The 19,995-nt window shown below is 45.5% G+C and overlaps 1 protein-coding gene and 2 long non-coding RNA genes across 4 annotated transcripts; 1 reads left to right on the top strand and 2 right to left on the bottom strand.

Annotated features, from left to right (window-relative positions):
• The first annotated feature begins 51 nt into the window (after nucleotides 1–51).
• Nucleotides 52–4,968, top strand: LOC130378314 (uncharacterized). Its single transcript, XM_056585110.1, has 4 exons — nucleotides 52–491; nucleotides 1,779–1,898; nucleotides 2,302–2,520; nucleotides 4,199–4,968. The coding sequence occupies exons 1-4, from the start codon at nucleotides 332–334 to the stop codon at nucleotides 4,702–4,704; spliced, it is 1,005 nt and encodes a 334-aa protein (XP_056441085.1). The 5' UTR covers nucleotides 52–331; the 3' UTR covers nucleotides 4,705–4,968.
• Nucleotides 1,075–7,690, bottom strand: LOC130378320 (uncharacterized). 2 transcript variants are annotated; one of them, XR_008894638.1, is made up of 5 exons: nucleotides 7,270–7,690; nucleotides 7,084–7,184; nucleotides 6,410–6,455; nucleotides 6,221–6,260; nucleotides 1,075–4,395 (listed from the first exon to the last, which is right to left on the bottom strand). It is a non-coding gene; the product is annotated as an uncharacterized LOC130378320 (long non-coding RNA). The 2 variants fall into 2 exon arrangements; XR_008894637.1 differs by having other exon boundaries at nucleotides 7,084–7,690.
• A 1,581-nt stretch (nucleotides 7,691–9,271) lies between these two features.
• LOC130378322 (uncharacterized) lies at nucleotides 9,272–13,387 on the bottom strand. The gene is made up of 4 exons (XR_008894640.1): nucleotides 13,035–13,387; nucleotides 11,293–11,665; nucleotides 9,801–9,902; nucleotides 9,272–9,558 (listed from the first exon to the last, which is right to left on the bottom strand). It is a non-coding gene; the product is annotated as an uncharacterized LOC130378322 (long non-coding RNA).
• Nucleotides 13,388–19,995: the final 6,608 nt, after the last annotated feature.

The following is a 19,995-nucleotide window of genomic DNA, read 5'->3' as shown; positions in this document are numbered from 1 at the left end:
ACTCAGGATCTCGTAATTACAAGATATTATCTCGTAATTACGAGATCCTGAGTGTGCTAACGGCTACATTAGCTGTGAAACTTTTTTTTATTACCGTAATTATGTATTATGTAATTCTTAAAACTTTTATATTATAAACCACTAAATAAATAAATATGCATACATTTATTTTTTTCAAATGCGCCAATCACAGTGGTCTGCATACATCTGACTCCTCCTGTTGGAACTCACTTCGCAGAGCTCAACAAGCAGAGACACTTGGCTGAAGTTCACATTGATGCTCTTTTGATTGCGCAAGCCAGGCTCGCTAGTTTATTTGGAAGTGTACGTAATGTCGGCAGGCACCAGATCTGGGAAAGTTTTAAGAAAGAACACAACAGCAGCGAAGGACGACAAAATGCTCCCCTCCGCCTCCGCTCAAACATGTGACATCAACTTTGACAGTGGTGATGACTCCACAGATACCCCCCATGTCTCTGAACCGAAGAAAGGTAAGTTCGAACAGGTTATGACCTAGCATTATGTTCATAAAATTAGGCTATGCTTACTGGTTAGCATTAACACTGGCACCCTTTCCCACACATTGACGAGACTATGGCGCACCGCCATAGTCCGCCGCGTGGTGAGAAAATCGATTCATTGGCCGAAGCATGTCATGCACTGGTACGAGACCTAGATTTGTTTTTATTATTATTAATACATATTTATTACACAGTCGGAGTACATGTGGTTATTTTTGACTAGGTATTATGTAATTCTTACAACTTTTGTTACGACCACGGGTCGGAACAAATGGAGTGTCGAACTCTGACCGTAGGCCTATTAAAGCCTGAGCCTATTCAAATAACCTGAGGTGCGTTCACTTTCAGAATCGCAAACATGGGCGAACGTTCGCGAACGATTTTAAACATTTTCCGTTAAACGAACATAAGCAAGCAAACGTTTACGAACATAGGCAAACTGTCTGAAGAGGTAGTTCTCCACAAACAGAGATGGATCGCGGTGCTCTCTTCGGCTACGTGACATTCGTTGCCATGGCATTAAAATAAACTATATTGAAATCATTTACTCCTTTCCTACACTGAAAGCAATAGATAAAACGTTTCATATAGCCTATCTACACCCTTACTTCAACTGTTGTCTTTTGCATCCTAAAATGCGATTTGAACGTTATATCGCAGTAAGTGGGTACAACTTCGGTGACGTAGCCCTCTATTCTTGAATTTTCCGTACTGGTTGTCTGCAGTAGGCTTTCAACGAGGTCGACCACTTGCAAACCCTCTTCTGTAAACTCTTCCATTAACATGGAGGCTGCCGCTAATACCATGGCCTTCGTATCCATTTTTTTCGTTTACAGTTTGTTTAGAACGGTGTTCAAAAATCGTTCAAAATTAATTGTTTATGGTCAACGCGTTCGTTGCGAACGTTCGCCTATGTTCGCTGAACTTGAACGCACCTCAGGTCTTGTCATAGTGTATAAAAATTATTATTCTGCATGAATTACATTACAGCTTAGTGGCTACTTTACAGCTGAGTAACTACTTAAATGTCCAAAATACTCTAAGCTATTCATGAGAACGGCAATATTTTGCTCCTAACAGTAACTTTGATGCACAATACTTTCAAAATCTCTTACTTTCAAAAGTTATGGCTAGATAGACAATGTTCGTGGTATTTGTTACCGAATTTGCTATAACATAAACAGGCTGTGTTAAAAAAAAATATTAAATTGCTGTGTGTTAGCTGTACAACTATGCTGAAATGACGTTTTTTGACAGGTGACCGGTCACCAACGGTGAAGAATCTCCTCCAAAAGGCCAAGATGAGAGAGCGGTCTCAAGATAAGAAACTCCAGAAAGTGATAAAGGAGAGGGATGCTCTTCGCAAACAACTGGCATGTAAGGTTCAACAAGCCTACATTTTCGGTGTATGACACAAAAATGTATACAGTGTCAGTCAAACATATACCTATTCCAAGTAGGAGGTTAAGTGGTACACCTGGTTAGTTAAGTTAGAGGAAGTGGTAAACCTCCTTATAGTAGCCTGCTGGCTTTCTGTAGTTAAGAGAATGGAGACTCCAGACTCTTCTATTATCATATTTACCACTACCTCTAGCTTTACTTACCCTGGTTCGACACTTAACCACCTAATAGTAACCACCTAATAGTAACACATCCCAGGTCTAGGGTTATTTTGACTTTACACAAAATATTACCTTTGTTGGAACAAAAAGGAAGAAATGGTATTCTGTATAAGGCATCAGCAATATCTGTTTAATCTTTGTTTTTTTGTACTGTCTAGACCTGTCTAAAGCTCCCAGAGAAGAACAATCTTCAGAGGAAGACACTGCCTCCTGCTCATCATTGTCTTCAATGAGCCGGTCCTCCTCCTGTTCTTCCTCCTCCTCCTCAGATGAGAAGATGAAACGAAAGGGCAAGGGAAAACTCAGACTTTCAAAGACAAAGAACAAAATAAAGAAGGCCAGGAAGCACCACAAAGTGACTGATGTCCGCAAAAGAGGTAAAACTCCAGTAAAACGTTGAATCTATCCTTTATGGAGCAAATTCATTTTCCACCTCCCCTTGTCTTCAACATTTGAGATTGACCTTTCTCCAGGTCATTCAGCCTTTCTCTGAGTTTGACCAGAGAGGTTAAAAGTGAAGCGAGAAGCACAAATGTCTGTTAAATTCTGTGTTCTATTTTCAGAAGGGGGAGGGGGGGAAATCCCAGAGTCGAGCCCTCATACCTCATACAGAAGTTAATTGAAAAGTTTACATTGTGACGTTATGTGACACTCCCACTTATGCAGACTGGAACTATTCACGTTTACTCCCATTGTAGTCTGGCTGAGCGGAAATGGACAGCGTCTATTGCGCTAGCGTCAGATTCCACCGCTACTCCTCCCCTTCCGGTTTCTGGCTTTCCCGTATTGCGCACCGCTGCTGCTTCCCGGGGTTAGCCCCGCCCCTACGATTATGATTGGTTTAAAGAAATAAAAACAGGCCAGCCCAGTTTCCCCACGGATAGACGGCTCTAAATAGCGTGGTTCCAGACCATTCTACTTGCTGTAGTTTGGTCTGGCTTTGCGAGACTACTCCCATTGTAATGTATTATGTTGCTCTACCTTGGTCAGTAACTTTGGTCTGACAGTAGTACTTTAAGCTCCAGCCTAGCATAGATTATTGAATCAGATTAGCCCATTAGCATCTCGCCTGTTAGTATCTTGCTCAAAAGTGACTAAGAATTCAAAGAAAAATTCTAATTAAAACTTGATCCTTCTGTAGTTGCAAAGAGTACAAAGACAGTGGATAATGAAATGTGGCGATTTTCTATTCCTATAAAACATGGAACTATACTCTCATTCCAGCATAGTAAATTAGGACATTTGCTGACACATCTGAAAATAGTCCCTCCATGTGTTAAAAGGATTATCAGGAGTGAATCAACCCGTAGCCCTGTTGTTTGAGGCTGCCGGGTGCTGTCAATAGGTATCAGAACGACAGCAATAGTTACAACGTAGACCAGATGCGGGCATAGGAAAACGAAACTCACATGCCCTCAGTAGTTAGCGTTGGCTGCCGTTTCGCTATTTGGTCTACCGTGCATGGAATTCTGTCGTTCTCATGCCTATCGACAGCACTTGCGAAAATGCGAATCAACATTCGCATTTTCAATGCGAAACAACAGGGCTACAGGTTGATTCACTCCGCATAATCCCTTTAAGTCAAGTAGTGCAAACCACGGTATTGATCACCATGTTCATTCTCTGTTGGTACACTTTGTAATTACTGAAGTATTACACAGGGAAAATATCAGATTTCTTAGTTACGTTTGAGCAAGATGCTAATGGGCGAGATAATGGTCTAATCTGATTCAATGATCTATGCTTGGCTGGAGCCAAAAATGCTACCGTCAGACTCAGAACGGCTGAATGAACTGGAGAAAGGTCAATCTCAATTAGGCTACTTAACTCGAGGGAAAGTGGAAACTGGTGTAATTCCCCAAATGGTGACGTATCCCTTTAATTCTACCCTAACATAAAGTGGACCTATTTAAAGGAGCTAGGTGGAATTCTGTCTTGTCTTGTATGCTGCCACATAACAATACAATAAGCATTTCAACTCATAGCACTGTTGTGAACACACATTTTTATGTACCGTCCATAATGTAGTTTTTCTTTATGATTTGCTCCTTGCAGCCCGTGGCCCTTTTGAAGTGATAAGAAGATACAAGAAGGTCCTGAAAGCATACAATCGGGGCTTGAAATTGTCGGCTTCCTGTGCATACGCAGGGGTGAACGAACTCACAGTCAGGTCCACGGCAAGCATTGCAGAGCTGGCAACAGCGTCACCTGCCGAGTTCACAAAGCTCCTCGATAAAACCAAACAGGGAAAGCTGAAAGATGTAGCAAATTTATGCGAAAACTACATTAAAGGTGATGCTCAGGTTCAGACAAAAATAGATGACTTAAAAAGTCAATGCAAATTAATCCCGTATGCAAATACCCGTTCGTGTTGTTTTTTTCTAGTGTGGTTAAGAAATATTGCCTGTCTCTCACTCTGTCTTTCCCTCACTTTCTTGTGCTCTGTCTCACTGTCTTTCTCTCTTTTTCTCACGCTCTGGTTGAACCCCTCTCTCTTTCTCTGTTTATTTGATATACCATTTTATACATTCTGTTGGCATTCTAGTTTGATCATCTTTTGATCAGTTTAATGATCAGTGTTCCAGTAGACCATCAGGTTAACTATCAGTGGTCAGTGTTCCAGGAGAAAACAAAAAGCTATTTGTGAGCTCTTTGAGAGTCCTTTGTTAGAGAGTTATAAATAAAGTATTTTCATCCCCCTTCCCAACAGTGTGTGCTGAGATCATTCATTTCCAGTGTGAGAGTTAAAATATTTGCTATCGTTAATACATGTTATAATAAATATTTGTAAATGATTAATAATTACTGTTCCAACTTTATTATAAGGGTCCCCAATACTAATAGTTATATATTACTAATATATTCATTAAGCTTAACCAACTTGATTATAAGGGTCCCCCATACTGATAGTTATATATTACTAATATATTAATTAAGCTTAACCAACTTTATTATAAGGGTCCCCTATACTGATAGTTATATATTACTAATATATTAATTAAGCTTAACCAACTTGATTATAAGGGTCCCCTATACTGATAGTTATATATTACTAATATATTAATTAAGCTTAACCAACTTTATTATAAGGGTCCCCCATACTGATAGTTATATATTACTAATATATTAATTAAGCTTAACCAACTTTATTATAAGGGTCCCCCATACTGATAGTTATATATTACTAATATATTAATTAAGCTTAACCAACTTTATTATAAGGGTTCCCCATACTGATAGTTATATATTACTAATATATTAATTAAGCTTAACCAACTTTATTATAAGGGTCCCCCATACTGATAGTTATATATTACTCATATATTAATTAAGCTTAACCAACTTTATTATAAGGGTCCCCCATACTGATAGTTATATATTACTCATATATTAATTAAGCTTAACCAACTTCATTGTAAGAGTCCGATGAGGAGTGGTTCATATTGGGATAGGCAGAAGCACAGTTTAATAACAATTAGTTAAATAACAATATGTCATTAACTTTTATATCAACATATAGTTTGTAAATAAACATTTAACATTTAAATAATGTAAGAAATAACTGTTAATTAGTGCCAAAAATACATTTAGTTAACTATTAATAAATATTAATACAATATTAGTTAATAGATTGTTTTCTATTTGTTAAAACATTAACATACAAATTGTATGCAAACAACTAATATTTCATTAATGATGGAAAAACTATTAACTTGTGCCAAATAGATATTTTAGTAACAATTAACAAATATTAACAAAGGGTTAGGTAATGACTAGTTTGCTATTTATTATGGCACCTTATTATAAAGTGTTACCCTTATTTTTAGTTTACTCTACGATCTGACTCACAGCTGCATAACCACAACTACATCTGTTCTAGCAAATCTTTTTTTCAATGCGAATTGCGGTTTAACCTTATGATAGTTTGTTTTGCATTTTTCTTCTGTTTTCCCTTTTTCTTTTATTTTTTTATACCCCAACCCCTTCCCCGCTTTTCTTTTTCTTTTGAATTAGTCTGGGTCCCCCTTTAAAATGGCTAACTCTTATAAAAACAGATTTAGCCTATTGGGTACCTACAACACAGTACCACAGAAGCCTCCTCCTTCCAAGGTTACTCCTGTTGGGACAGACACATCAAGCAATTCAGAGTTTTTATTAAGCAAAACATAGTTTAAACTTCTCCAATCGATCCACCACACAGAGATTCTGTCGGAAGCCCTCATTACAGGGGTCCCCCCACTGGGGATGGCTAGAAAGGTAGCTTACCTCACAGCCTTCATCAAACCGGCGGCTCCGGACGACATTGTTTTAACTGAAATTAAGAATAACACAATTGACTGGTTGAATAATAATTTACGGATCCTACAGAAACATTATGGAAGAATCCGAAAGGATTTCCCCTTGACCCTGAGCCCATTTAGTGAGGAGGCCCTTGATAGAGCTCTCAGATGGGCCCGCCAAAGGTACGGCAGAGGCCTGACTCCCTCATCTATCACTACACTTCGCTCACTGTTAACCAGTCTTACTGCCGATCTGCCACCACCTACTACTCCACTGCTTATCTCAGACAACGCAACCTTCCCACCGCTCCCTACACGACCACTAACTGCTTCATTTCCCTTCAAACACCGCAACACACTCATCTTACCTTCCAGGCCCTTACCTATCCCTTCTCTTCTCTCCCTCCCACCATTTTCCCTTGGTTTGGCCCGACGCTTTCCTCCCACCTCTACAGCTACACCAGCCCCTCAACCACCACGGCAAAACCACCCTCCCCTACCACAACGCCTCCCGGTGGTCAGACCACGTCCACCTCCTGTCATCTTACCAGCACAGACTACCTTAACTGACACCATTCCTCCAACTCCTATAGATCACACCTCAGTGACCCTCCTTAAGTCTTCCACACCAGACCTTGAACCCCCAATTACATCTCTTACCTGTTCAACCCCCAGACCCAGTCGTCTCTCCCGCAGGAGAAACCCGACTCAGGGGCAGCTTTGCCCTTTGACCTCTCCACTGATGTTGACCTCCTCACCGCCTTCTCTGACGGAGGAGACCACTTTAACAGTCGTCAAACTAAATAACACAAACCAGAATGCAAAAAAACAACCCAACCTGCTCACCTTCATTGCCGAGATCCACCCTTGTTCTCCTTCACCTCCTTTGATCCCTCCTGCAGATGGATCTACCACAACAGGGGAAGAACCGAACATCACATCGTCTCACCAGGCTCCATCTCCTCTTCCTACCTCTTCCTCTTCTTCCTCCCCCTCCTCTCCCCCATTACTCCTCCCCTCTCCATCTGAATCATCGGTAGATGACCAATCCGGGTCCCCTTCTTGCTACCAGCCCCGTTTACACCCTTACACCAACCGGAAGGCCTCCATTTGGTCCCTCCCCATTAGACAACCGGTCATTATTATGGGGGATTCTAATATTGCCCGCATACCTACATTTCAATTGGACTGTATCCAGGCAGACAGCTATCCAGGAGCGACACTTAGACATCTCACGGCCATCCTGCTTAGGCTTACGTCCCCTAGACCGGACACAAAATTGACAACTCCCTTAGGGTACAGACAGCACTCACCATCATCAAAGACACCCGTCGATTGGTCAGATTAGCCAGAGAGAAGTTCCCACAGGCCCGTATTGTTATTCCTCTGCTAACCGTTTCCATCAGGTTATCCGCCTGCCAACTTCGCTGTGTTAAAGCATTTAATACCTTTGTTAGAGATCACATAGAGGACGTGGACTCCCGCTCTGGCTACCTCAACCGATTATCTTTACTCAAATTTCAGACCACTCATGATAACATCCACTGGACTCCGGAGACGGCGAGATCGATGATGAGGGACTGGCTGGACCAACTGGGTTTATAGTTGGGTCGCCAGGCGCAGCGCTGCCCCCCCGGTCTCCCTTTCCAATGTCACTAACCTCTCCACCGTCCAGCTGTCCCCGCTAGAACGCGAGGTCCTCGAACGTGGCCTCGCCTTCATCCCGACACCGTCACTTCCAGACTGCGACCTGTTGAGGCGAGACATGCACACATATCACCGGCGTCTTAAAATTCTGGATTATTCTGATTTTGATCGATTTTTCCCATCTACCGTTTACCATACCGTCTGTGTGGGAGCCAGCCATGGAGTCCGTCTCGACACCCATACGCAAACTGATTGACCCCGACCTCCGGTCCTTTCGTGACCTCCGACCCCGACGTCATAAAGGGGAGGGTAATATCAACACCCAACAACAGCAGGCTCTTAAAGATCTAAAATCTCATCAGAGATTATTATTAAACCGGCAGATAAAGGTGGTCAAATAGTCCTACAGGATCGGACCAATTACGTTTTGGAGACGACACGTCAACTTCACGACACTACATATTATCGCCCTCTCACGCAGCCGATGTACTTGGAGACACAAACGATGGTCAGAACTTTAATTGATCAAATGAAAAAAGAACACCTTAGTACTGCGAAACAAGCCAACTACCTCTACGGCCCGGATCTCCCTCATGCCAGATCATTTTATCATAAACATAAGGCCCCAGAGAGCTGGACTGTACCATATCTGGTCCCTCCGGGTCGTCCCATTGTGAGCGACTGTGGTTCGGATTCTTATCGCCTGGCAGAATTTTTTGATCATTATATAAATCCCCTGTCCCATTCACACCCGAGTTACGTCAAAGATACGTATACATTTGTAAATAAACTGAAACATTTAACCGTCCCCGACGGTTAAATGGGGACGGTTAAATGTTTATTTTCTCTCTATAACAATATCGATACTTCTCTTGGCTTGGAGGCTGTTAAAAAAAAAGCCTTGGAATCATCACCCGTTTTATCTCGTCCTGATTATTTTATTTTACAATTTTTACAGCTTACCCTTACCCAGAACGATTTTCTGTTTGATAAACCTTTTTTCCTCCAAATAAGCGGTTGCGCTATGGGTAGAAAATATTCACCGGCCTATGCAGACATCTATTTGGCTGACTGGGAAGAATCAGCTCTTCTCAAATGCCCGTCACGCCCGCTCCTATATTATCGGTACCTTGATGACATTTTTGGCTTATGGGATAAATCCGAGACAGGTCCCCTTTTTGGACACCATAGTCTTCTTTACTGAGGTAAAAGATGGTTACAAAACATTAGGCACTAAAGTATATTTCAAAGACACTGACAGACATTCTTTATTATTTAGCAGCAGCTACCATCCCCGACACACTTGTAGTTCTATTATCAAATCCCAACTTATCCGCTTCCATCGTATCTGTTCCCTCTCCCATCATGTAGAGGAGGCTACTAGGACCCTTTTTGAGGCCCTTAGGCCCCGCGGTTACTCCAAACGCTTTCTCCGTACTATCAAGCATGAAGTAGCCGCTCTCTTTCCATCCAACCAGGCCAACTTCTCTGGAAAAAACAAAAACATAGATCAGCAATTAATCCCACTCGTCACAACATTCTCTCGCTCACTAGGCCCCCTTCACCAAGCCATCAAACAGCATTTCAACGCTGTTAAACTTCGAACCACTCCACTCGCAACCTTTAAAGTCATCATGGCATATCGCCGCAATAAAAATGTAAAAGATATGCTGGTTCATACGGCACTAAATAAGACGATACGCACAACCCTGGATCCCTACTTCACTCACCTCAAATACATCTTCAACTTGGCAAACTCCCATCTGGCAGACCTTCTCGCTGCTTTCCACCAATGTGGTTTATGCCATCCAATGCAGACAATGTAGAACCATCTATGTGGGCGAAACAGGTGCCACTATAAAACAGAGACTTTACCAACATATTTATCATATTCAGAGGGGGACGGTTTCAAAGTTATTGTACGCCCATTTTGCCAAACATGATATTTCCAACTTTTCCCTCTCTGGCCTGGAGACCAATCTAGGTTGGACCCTGGTCCAGAGAAGGGCAGCGGAGAGAAGGTGGATTTTCAGGCTTGATTCTACTGCTCCGTTGGGCTTAAATGAGGGTGGTCCTCGCCCCCCTTCGTAACTCATCTGTTTATTATTTATTCCTTCCTTTTAGTTCCAGTCAACATCCAGCCCTTACTATAACTTAACCATAACCCCTCCATCTCCTCTCCTAACCATAACCTCCTCCATCTCCTCTCCTACCCATAACCCCCTCAGTATCCTCTCCTACCCATAACCTCCTCCATCTCCTCTCCTACCCATAACCCCCTCCATCTCCTCTCCTAACCATAACCCCCTCAGTATCCTCTCCTACCCATAACCCCCTCCATCTCCTCTCCTACCCATAACCCCCTCCATCTCCTCTCCTACCCATAACCTCCTCCATCTCCTCTCCTAACCATAACCTCCTCCATCTCCTCTCCTAACCATAACCTCCTCCATCTCCTCTCCTACCCATAACCCCCTCCATCTCCTCTCCTAACCATAACCTCCTCCATCTCCTCTCCTAACCATAACCTCCTCCATCTCCTCTCCTACCCATAACCCCCTCAGTATCCTCTCCTACCCATAACCTCCTCCATCTCCTCTCCTACCCATAACCTCCTCCATCTCCTCTCCTACCCATAACCTCCTCCATCTCCTCTCCTACCCATAACCTCCTCCATCTCCTCTCCTACCCATAACCTCCTCCATCTCCTCTCCTACCCATAACCTCCTCCATCTCCTCTCCTAACCATAACCCCTCCATCTCCTCTCCTACCCATAACCTCCTCCATCTCCTCTCCTAACCATAACCTTCTCCACCTCCTTCCTAACCATAACCTTTCTTGTCTATATTATAGCTCTTCCCCCTACCCCAACCCTTTATTATTATTATTATTATTGTTTTATTATTTTTTTTATACTTTTTATTATCATTATCTTATTATCTTATTAGCCAAAGTTATTATTTTAATATATTTGCTTGTGCCTGTGCCCTCCGCTCTCTCCCATGTGCCACTTGCTCAACCTAACCCTAACCCTAACCCTACGCAAACATATTCATGGCCGAATGGGAGGTGGCAGCCCTGGCGTCCTGTCCCAAAAAAACGTTACACTATTTTAGATTCCTGGATGATATTTGGGGGGTGTGGCCACACTCTAGGGAGGATTTTGACAGCTTTTTAACCATTCTAAACACTCACAACCCGTCCATCACTATTAAATCTACCTTTAGCCCCTCCTCTGTTGACTTCCTAGACACGACCACATTTAAGGGCCCAGAGTTCCCATCCACATCCCGGCTGGACATCAAGGTCTACTTTAAAGACACTGACACACACGCTCTGCTGCACAAGTCCAGCTTTCACCACAGACACACATATGCCGGGCTTGTAAAATCACAATTGCTTAGGTTCCATAGGATCTGCTCTAGGCCTGGGGACTTTCAGTCAGCCACCAAGGTACTATTCTCTGCGTTGTCCACCAGAGGGTACTGCAGATCGTTTCTGAGAAAGGCCCTCGGAACGTTCAGAGAAACCAAAGCGGTTGCTGTTGGCCCTCATCTCCCCTTCGTTACCACCTACTCCCCGTCGGCGGTTCGTCTAGTGAGGGAAATTAAAAACAATTTTTCACACATGGTTAGTTCAACCACCCTCCTTAATAACTTTAGTATCATCGCAGCGTTTAGGAAGAACAAGAACCTCCGGGACATCCTTGTCCAGGCTAAACTCCATTCGTCGTCTCGCCCTAGACCGAATGCGTAGGGCCAATTTTTCCGGTACCGACCCTGGGTACGCAATCAAACCACACACGACGTGTTCCCTACACAGGGACGGGGGAGCCCCCTCTCCAAGAACTGTGTCTATCTAATCTGGTGCGACGTCTGCGGCGCTCAATATGTGGGAGAAACCCAAAACACTTTGCTCACTAGGTTCGCCCAGCACAGGTACAACATTCTGCGAGAGAAGGACACACACCTCCCTCTAGTGCAACACTTTACTATGCACGGCTTGCTCTCACTGTACGCCACGTCGTTACATAGCAACCTTAGGTGGTCTACCGCTAGCAGACGTCAAGTCGAACGCCTCTGGATTCGACGTTTGGGTACCGTACAGTGTTGGGCAAGTTACTTCCAAAATGTAATATATTTCATATTACTAGTTACTTGCATTTGAAAGTAATAAGTTTCTTTACAATATTACCTTCTGTGTAGAGTAATAAGTAATAAGTTACTTATTACTTTCACCAAAATAAACATTCAGGACAAGGCGGAGGGGGGGGGGCAAACATTAAAGTCTAATGAGGTCTATATTGCATCTGCATGTAGTGTGTTCCATGAATGGCTGAATTACAATAATGTTATGATATAGAATAATTAAACAACCAAAACCTTTACACGACATGACACAAACTCTTTTTCTATGCCTCATTTATTAGCTCCTTAGTTATAAAGTGCAGCCACACAAACATTTAACAAAAAAAGTTGCATTTCCATGAAATCAAACATGTTAATAGTTTATACTATTTCAATAATAAAATAAAAGTGCACTTCAAGAATGACGTCTAACAGCCACCAGACAGGGCATGTTTTGTAATTAAGTATTTTAGAACCTGAGCATATATCCTGCCCTGAAATAGCAGTACATAGCAGTAATAAAAAAGAGCATGAGAACAGCATAAATAATGAAACACATTCAACATTTGTGTTGAATGTGACAAAATATACAGCCAAACAAGGGCTGGAGTCTGTGTGGCTCGGATTGTAACCAAGCCCCCAGGAACACATACTTCCGCAATCCACCAGTGCTCAGCGGCCAAGCCTGGTATTGCAGCTGTTTAAGCGGGCTGTGGACGGGTCCCTCAAATCATGGGACCCAGAAGTAGATATCTCCGTTCACTCCAATACAAGTGGGGAACAGGAATGTGTCTCCGCAAAAAATGTCTGGATATCAATCAAAGGCTAATAATTACCTTCATGCCATGTCCTCAAAACGCCACCTCAAGCGTTTTATTAGCCCTTATCTCGCGGGGGAAGAGGGGTGTGCAGTTGAAAGGAGTCGTAGTGAAACAAATGGCATCCGAGAGGGCCTAGTTCAGTGCTCCGTTAACGTGTCCGATTTTTGAACTGGTTCATCTGCTGCTCAATAACTCTCACGGTCCTCTGCTTGCGATCATTGTGATTCATCATGTATTGATCCATTTATTCAAAAGATCCAAAGACAAAGAACAGGTGCATTACGGTATCATTTTATATTGTTGTTGGACCGGAGTGGGGGGGTGGGCACGCATGCGTTCTATATTTCTGCATCCGTACGTCACGGACAAGGCCACGTGTCTTGGCCGCATAACGCCCCGTGCCCACTACCTCCGTCAGTTGTCCGTTGCCCATTGACTTTGAATGGGGACGGTCGCGCAATGCATTGTGGATCCGTCCGTTGACTTGGAGCGTTCGCCACCGTCAAAAAGTTGAAAAATGTTTAACTTTTTCGGCAGCGACGGTTCCGTCATCCAATCAGATCGCGTATGCAAATTTAAGCACTGTGACGCGACTCGGGCTCTGACGATACTGGAAAGCGGGAAAGCGGGTCTTCTTGCCTCGCAACAAGCAGGAAGAAGCGGGAAGAACCCGGCGAAGCGATTTGATTGGCTGACGGTTGCCTCTGCAAAGACTACTCCCCCATCCGTCAGCCACGCCTTCCCACGTCCCTTGACTGACGGTGCAGTGGGCACGAGGCGTAACGCGGAAGCAAATCGCTCCTGTATGTTACCCTGCGCCACTGAGCAGTTTGTATAGGAATGAATGGGCGGCCACTTTCCAGTCCGTGGTCCATCCTTTATTATGTCCATGATTGTAACGCGTTACCGGACTCAGTAACTGTAATAATATTACCGAAATATAGTTAGTAACGCGTTATATTACTCCGTTACTGACTAAATGTAATATATTATGGTAACGCGTTACTTTTGTAACGCGTTACGCCCAACACTGGTACCGTACAACCGGGGGGCCTTAACGTGCGCGGGGGGGCTTGGGGATCAGGTTCGGGAGCCCTAACCCTAACCCTCAACAAATTAAAATCTCGCCATGATTATTATCAAACCGGCGGATAAGGGAGGGCAAATTGTAATACAGGATCGAACTAATTACATTCTGGAGGCGACACTTCAACTTAATGACCCCATCTACTATGGCCCTCTCACGCAGCCCATGTACCTGGAGCGTCAGGCGATGGTTAGGGCCTTAATTATTCTACCTTCTCCCCAAAATACACAAACCCCCAGAGAATTGGACTGTTCCATTCGTGGTCCCTCCGGGACGCCCCATAGTAAGTGACTGTGGCTCTGAATCGTACCATTTGGCGGAGTTTATAGATTTATATATTAACCCCCTATCCCATACTCACCTGAGCTACCTCAAGGACACATTTACCTTTGTTAACAAGTTAAAAAATCTCACCGTCCCCGATAACACGTTTATCTTTTCAATCGATGTAGATTCCTTATACACGAACATTGACACTGTCCTGGGCCTTGAGGCCGTGAAGAAAGCATTGGCTTCGTCACCTGATCCATCTCGTCCTGATACATTTATTTTAAAGTTTTTAGAAATCGCTCTTACCCGTAACGACTTTTTATTCGACAAATCGTTCTTTTTACAAATATGCGGCTGCGCCATGGGGAGGAAATATTCACCGGCCTACGCGGACATTTATCTGGCCGACTGGGAGGAATCTGCATTTCTTAAATGCCCGTCACGCCCCTTAATTTATTTCCGCTATCTAGATGATATCTTTGGACTCTGGGACAAATCCGAAACGGAATTCAACCACTTTATGCATATCCTCAACTCACACCACCCCCGTATCAAACTCAAACACACTCTCCATCTTCAGCAGGTCCCCTTCCTTGACACGATAGTTTTTTTTACAGAGACGAAGGATGGACACAAAACATTAGCAACCAAGGTTTATTTTAAAGACACGGACAGGCATTCCTTATTATTTAACACCAGCTACCATCCCCGGCATACTTTCAGCTCCATCATCAAGTCCCAACTAATCCGTTTCCACCGCATCTGCTCTCTACCCCACCACGTAGAGTAGGCCACCAGGACCCTTTTCAAGGTCTTTAGACCCCGCGGCTATTCCAAACGTTTTCTTCTGACTATTAAAGGGGAAGTGACCGCCCTCTTCCAGCCAGGCCGGCCCGTTCTCCCTGGAAAAAAGAACACGGAACATAGGTTAATTCCATTCATTACAACATTCTCGCGACAACTAGGCCCCCCTCAAGCAAGCTATAAAGCAACATTTTAATTCTGCCAAACCTCAAACCGCCCCACTCGCTTCTTTTAAAAATTTTATGTCACACCGCCGTAGTAAAAATGTGCAGGACATGCTAGTCCATACAGCACTCAACAAGGCAATACGCACAACCTTCGACCCCTATTTTACTAACCTGAAGTACATCTTCAACTGTCGAGCCGGTGCCCCCATCTCGCAGACCTTCACACTACTCTCCTGCAACGTCGTCTACGCCATCCAGTGCAAACTATGCAGGATCATCTATGTGGGCGAAACGGGAGCTACTATCAAACAGAGGTTATACCAACACATTTATCACATTCAGAAAGGAACAAATGATAAACGGCTGTATACTCACTTCATCTCACATCATATCAACAACTTTTCATTGTCCGGTCTAGAGACCAATGTCGGTTGGTCCCTGGTCCAGTGGAGAGCTGCTGAGAGAAGGTGGATCTTTAGGCTTTCCTCCACAGCCCCGTTTGGCCTAAATGATGATCCGTCTCGCCCCTCCATCCGTCCCGGTCCTAAAACATAGCCACTCCATCAGTTCCTTACCATAACCTCTTCCCTCCCCCCCTCCTAAACATAACCTTTCTCCCATATTTTATTGATTTTATTGAAGCAAAGGTTTTTAACGTATTTTAATTGCTTGTGCCCGTGCCCTCCTCCTGTTACATGGTAGTAGTGCATGGGAGGCTACATGATAGTCCCATGTACTGCTGCATGGCGCATGAGGGAGCGCCCTAATCCTAAACCTAACCCTAACCCCAACCCCAACCCTAACACTGTCCTAACCCGCCAGTGCCTCCTACAGTCTCCTCGGACCTCCTTCCCTCCCTGCCACCATTGCCTGCTCTCCCTTGAATCCCACTGGGATCTCTGTTACATGGACTGCACCGCCTCAGGGTCATCTATGACTATCTATGTGCTATGACCTTATGTGTTGCTTGTGCTTTATTATGTTCATACTTACCTTTTATCCTCTACATGATGTAAGGTTCATGCATTGGATTGTTCATTTATTAAGTGTGATCCCGTTTAGATTACCTACCTGCCGTTGGTTCTTTATGTTTGATGTTTTATGTTTCATGTTAGTGTGTGTGCCCCCCTCCCTCAATGCCCCCTCCCTTAGAGCTGTGCCCCTCGCCCTGGCCCTTACCTCAGCCTACCTGGCCCCGCCCCCCTTCTGCCTCCACCACAGACCGGGCCCTCATCATGGTTTTTATCCTCTTCCCCTAGCCCCCATCCTAACCTCTCCCTCACCTGACCCTGACCTTAACCCCGCCCCCCCTGGCCCTAAACATAACCTCTCCCACCCCCCACCCTAACCCCAACCCCCTCCCTCACCTGGCCCTTACCCTAACCCCGCCCCCCTGGTCCTAAACCTAACCCCTCCCACCTCCCACCCTAACCCCAACCCCCTCCCTTACCTAGCCCTCACCCTAACCCCACCCCCTCTGGTCCTAAACCTAACCCCTCCTACCTTCCACCCTAACCCCAACCCCCTCCCTCACCTGGCCCTTACCCTAACCCCGCCCCCCCCTGGTCCTAAACCTAACCCCTCCCACCTCCCACCCTAACCCAACCCCCTCCCTTACCTAGCCCTCACCCTAACCCCGCCCCCCCTGGTCCTAAACCTAACCCCTCCTACCTCCCACCCTAACCCCAACCCCCTCCCTTACCTAGCCCTCACCCTAACCCCACCCCCTCTGGCCCTAAACATAACCTCTCCCACCCCTTATCCTAACCCTAACCTCCTCCCTCACCTGACCCTAACCCTAACCCGGGTCCCCCCCTGACCCTAAACATAACCCCTCCCACCCCTGACCCTAACCCCCCTTCCCCATCTGATCCCCATCCCAGCCCCCGCCCCCCCCACAAAGGATCCCCCATTTTCTTTTTTTCATACCACATGTGTGTGTTTTTACTCTGGCCCCCCCCCGCCCCAGCCCCAGGGGCCCCCCTCAGTCCCTCCATTTTTTATTTTTCATAACATGTATGTGTGTTCATTCTGCCCCCCCCCCCCCCCCCCCCGGGCCCCCCCTCCGTCCCCCTATTTTTTATTTTTCATATATATATATATGTATATTATTATTAATAACAATATTATATTAATATGATCTTCCACTGCACCCACTGTTATTATTTGGTATTTTTTGTTATATGCCCCGTGCCCCCCTTCCCTTTCATCCTTTTATTTACTTATTCCTCATCCGCCACTCACCTGCTGCCCCTCTTCCTTTAATATATCTTTAATGCATTAACCCTGTTTAAACGAACACAATATTTACCTTTATTGTTCGGCGTCACTTTGCACCCCCTGTTGGTGACCCAGATTAACGCCAGCGCCACGGCTTTCCATGCTCCATCTCCTGGATGTTTGGTGGTATTGCAACGTTAAAGTACAATAACATCAAAACGTTTTTATAACGATCTAATTCGACCTAATTATCGGCCCCACTTGTAATTATATTTTCATTCACCCTCCCAGCTCCCCATTGCCCTTTCCCTCGACTCCTCCCTTCATCCAGGCCCTTGCTTTTATTTAATTTCATTAGTTTTCATCCTTTATCCATGTCCCGTGTCCCCCATTCCATTATTGTTTTGCGTCACTTTGCACCCCCTGTCGGTGACCCAGACTAACACCAACGCCACGGCTTTCCATGCTCCATCTCCTGTTTGTTTGATGGTATTGCAACGGAAAAATACAACATTATCAAAACGGTTTTATAACGGTCTAATTTGACCTTATTACCGTCCCCACTTGTAATTACAATTTGATTCACCCTCCCGACTCCCCTTTGACCTTTCCCTCGGCTCCTTCTTCCATCCAGGCCCATATTTTTATTTATTTTTATCCTTTATCAGTGTCCCGTGCCCCCCATTCCATGCCTCCTTCTCACTTATCCCCTCTCCCCCACTTACCTGCTGCTCCCTCTTCTTTTATGTTTACATGCATTTTTTCCAATGCATATATACATGTAAAAATCGATGTTTTTAATGTATGAACCCGCATTACGGTCGCATTAATGTACAGTTTGCCTTTTATGTTTTTGTATATTTTTTTACCCTTGGATTGTATCACCTTGACCCCCACACTGCAATAATTCGATGCAACGGTATTATTTTATTGTGTTTTTAATTATTTCTATTATGGCCGTCATCTCTGCTTCCTTAACACCACCCGGTTTAAGGCGACTTAGCAGCCCCTGCTGGCGGCTCCGGTTGGTGCAGACACCACGATCCTCCGGGCTCCATCTGCTGGTGACCTGGAGAAACACAGCAAAAGTGATATAATGTTGCATTCCTTCAGCATTACTTTTGAAATTCGACCCCCTGATTGGCCCAAATTCAAACTTTAAAGTTGTTTACCCTCCTGACCTCTCATTGGCTCTTCACCTGACCCCCCCCATTGGCTTTTCATGTTTAAATTTGAAATTGTTTTGATGCCCGGGCCCCCTATTGGATGTCTCTGCCCCAGACCTCAAGTCCCCCCTCCCTCCTACATGTCTGTATAAAAGTATTTGTTTTCGTTGTCTCTCATTTGTGCTCTGTAACCACGGCTTGTCTGGATTCTCCATTATACGGTCTGTTTCTATGCTATCTATTTGTACCTGATGAAGTCATTGTATTGACGAAACATAGTACTATGCCCACAGCAGCCTAATTTCCAAATAAATCGTATATTGGCTGGATCGCACTTGTCTCATTACCTTACAGTTCAGTTTAGTTTATTTCAGTATAGCTTCGATACTTTCCGTTTTAATTCGAATTCGAACTATTCGAAAAGAAACATGCAACCGAACCACCTTCAAGATGACGGTGAGTGGACCCTGGTCCAACGGGGACGTCGCAGGCGGACTCCTCGGGACCCCCACTACCCCCCACCGCTGATGGATTTCTCCTCGTGGGCTGCACCTGCTCCGGAGGCCCGCTTCCATCACTTCGACCACGGACACGAACGTCTCTGGGCCCCACGCCACCCGTCTCCCAGACGTTGGGAGCAACACGCGAGGCCCGTCAGGGACTGGTCTCCCTACGGGCCTACCCGTCACCACCACGAGGGTTGGTCCGAGGCCCACGGACCGGCCTACTCGCCTCCACGCCGACCGGCCTACTCGCCTCCTCGCAGACCGGCCTACTCGCCTCCTCGCCGTGAGGCGCAGGAGCCTCTCCATCGCCGCGCTCCTGAGACGCGTCGGGCTCCTCGCCATCCCGCCCGAGCTCCGAGCCCCCCCGCCGGACCCCGCAGGTGAGACCTCCATCTCCGCGTCCCGACCCACGACCCCGCGACCGGCCCCGACCTCCGGTCACCACCGCGGCGCGCACTGGGTCTGCGCGTCCGCCTCCACCCAGGCAGGCGCCGCGTGCCCCGGCTGCTCAGCTCTCTGACGACCCGGACTCCTGGCGGCCCTGAAGGCCTCTCACCACCTCGCCAACGCCGAGGGCCCGGAGCCCCTTCCCGTCGTCGCCAGGCTAGCTGAGTCCCTGAGGGTCTCCATTCGCCCTGCTGTCCCCAACGCTGCCACGGCGCAGCTGATTGACGGTGACGCGCGCAACTGGCGGTACACCAGCATGCTGCTCCGGGACCACTACAAGGCTGCGGTGGACGAGAAGGTGGATGCTCT

This window comes from Gadus chalcogrammus, unplaced genomic scaffold (genome assembly GCF_026213295.1).
Source record: "Gadus chalcogrammus isolate NIFS_2021 unplaced genomic scaffold, NIFS_Gcha_1.0 GACHA071, whole genome shotgun sequence".
NCBI lineage: Eukaryota > Metazoa > Chordata > Actinopteri > Gadiformes > Gadidae > Gadus > Gadus chalcogrammus.
This window is presented reverse-complemented; position numbering and strand designations above follow the sequence as displayed.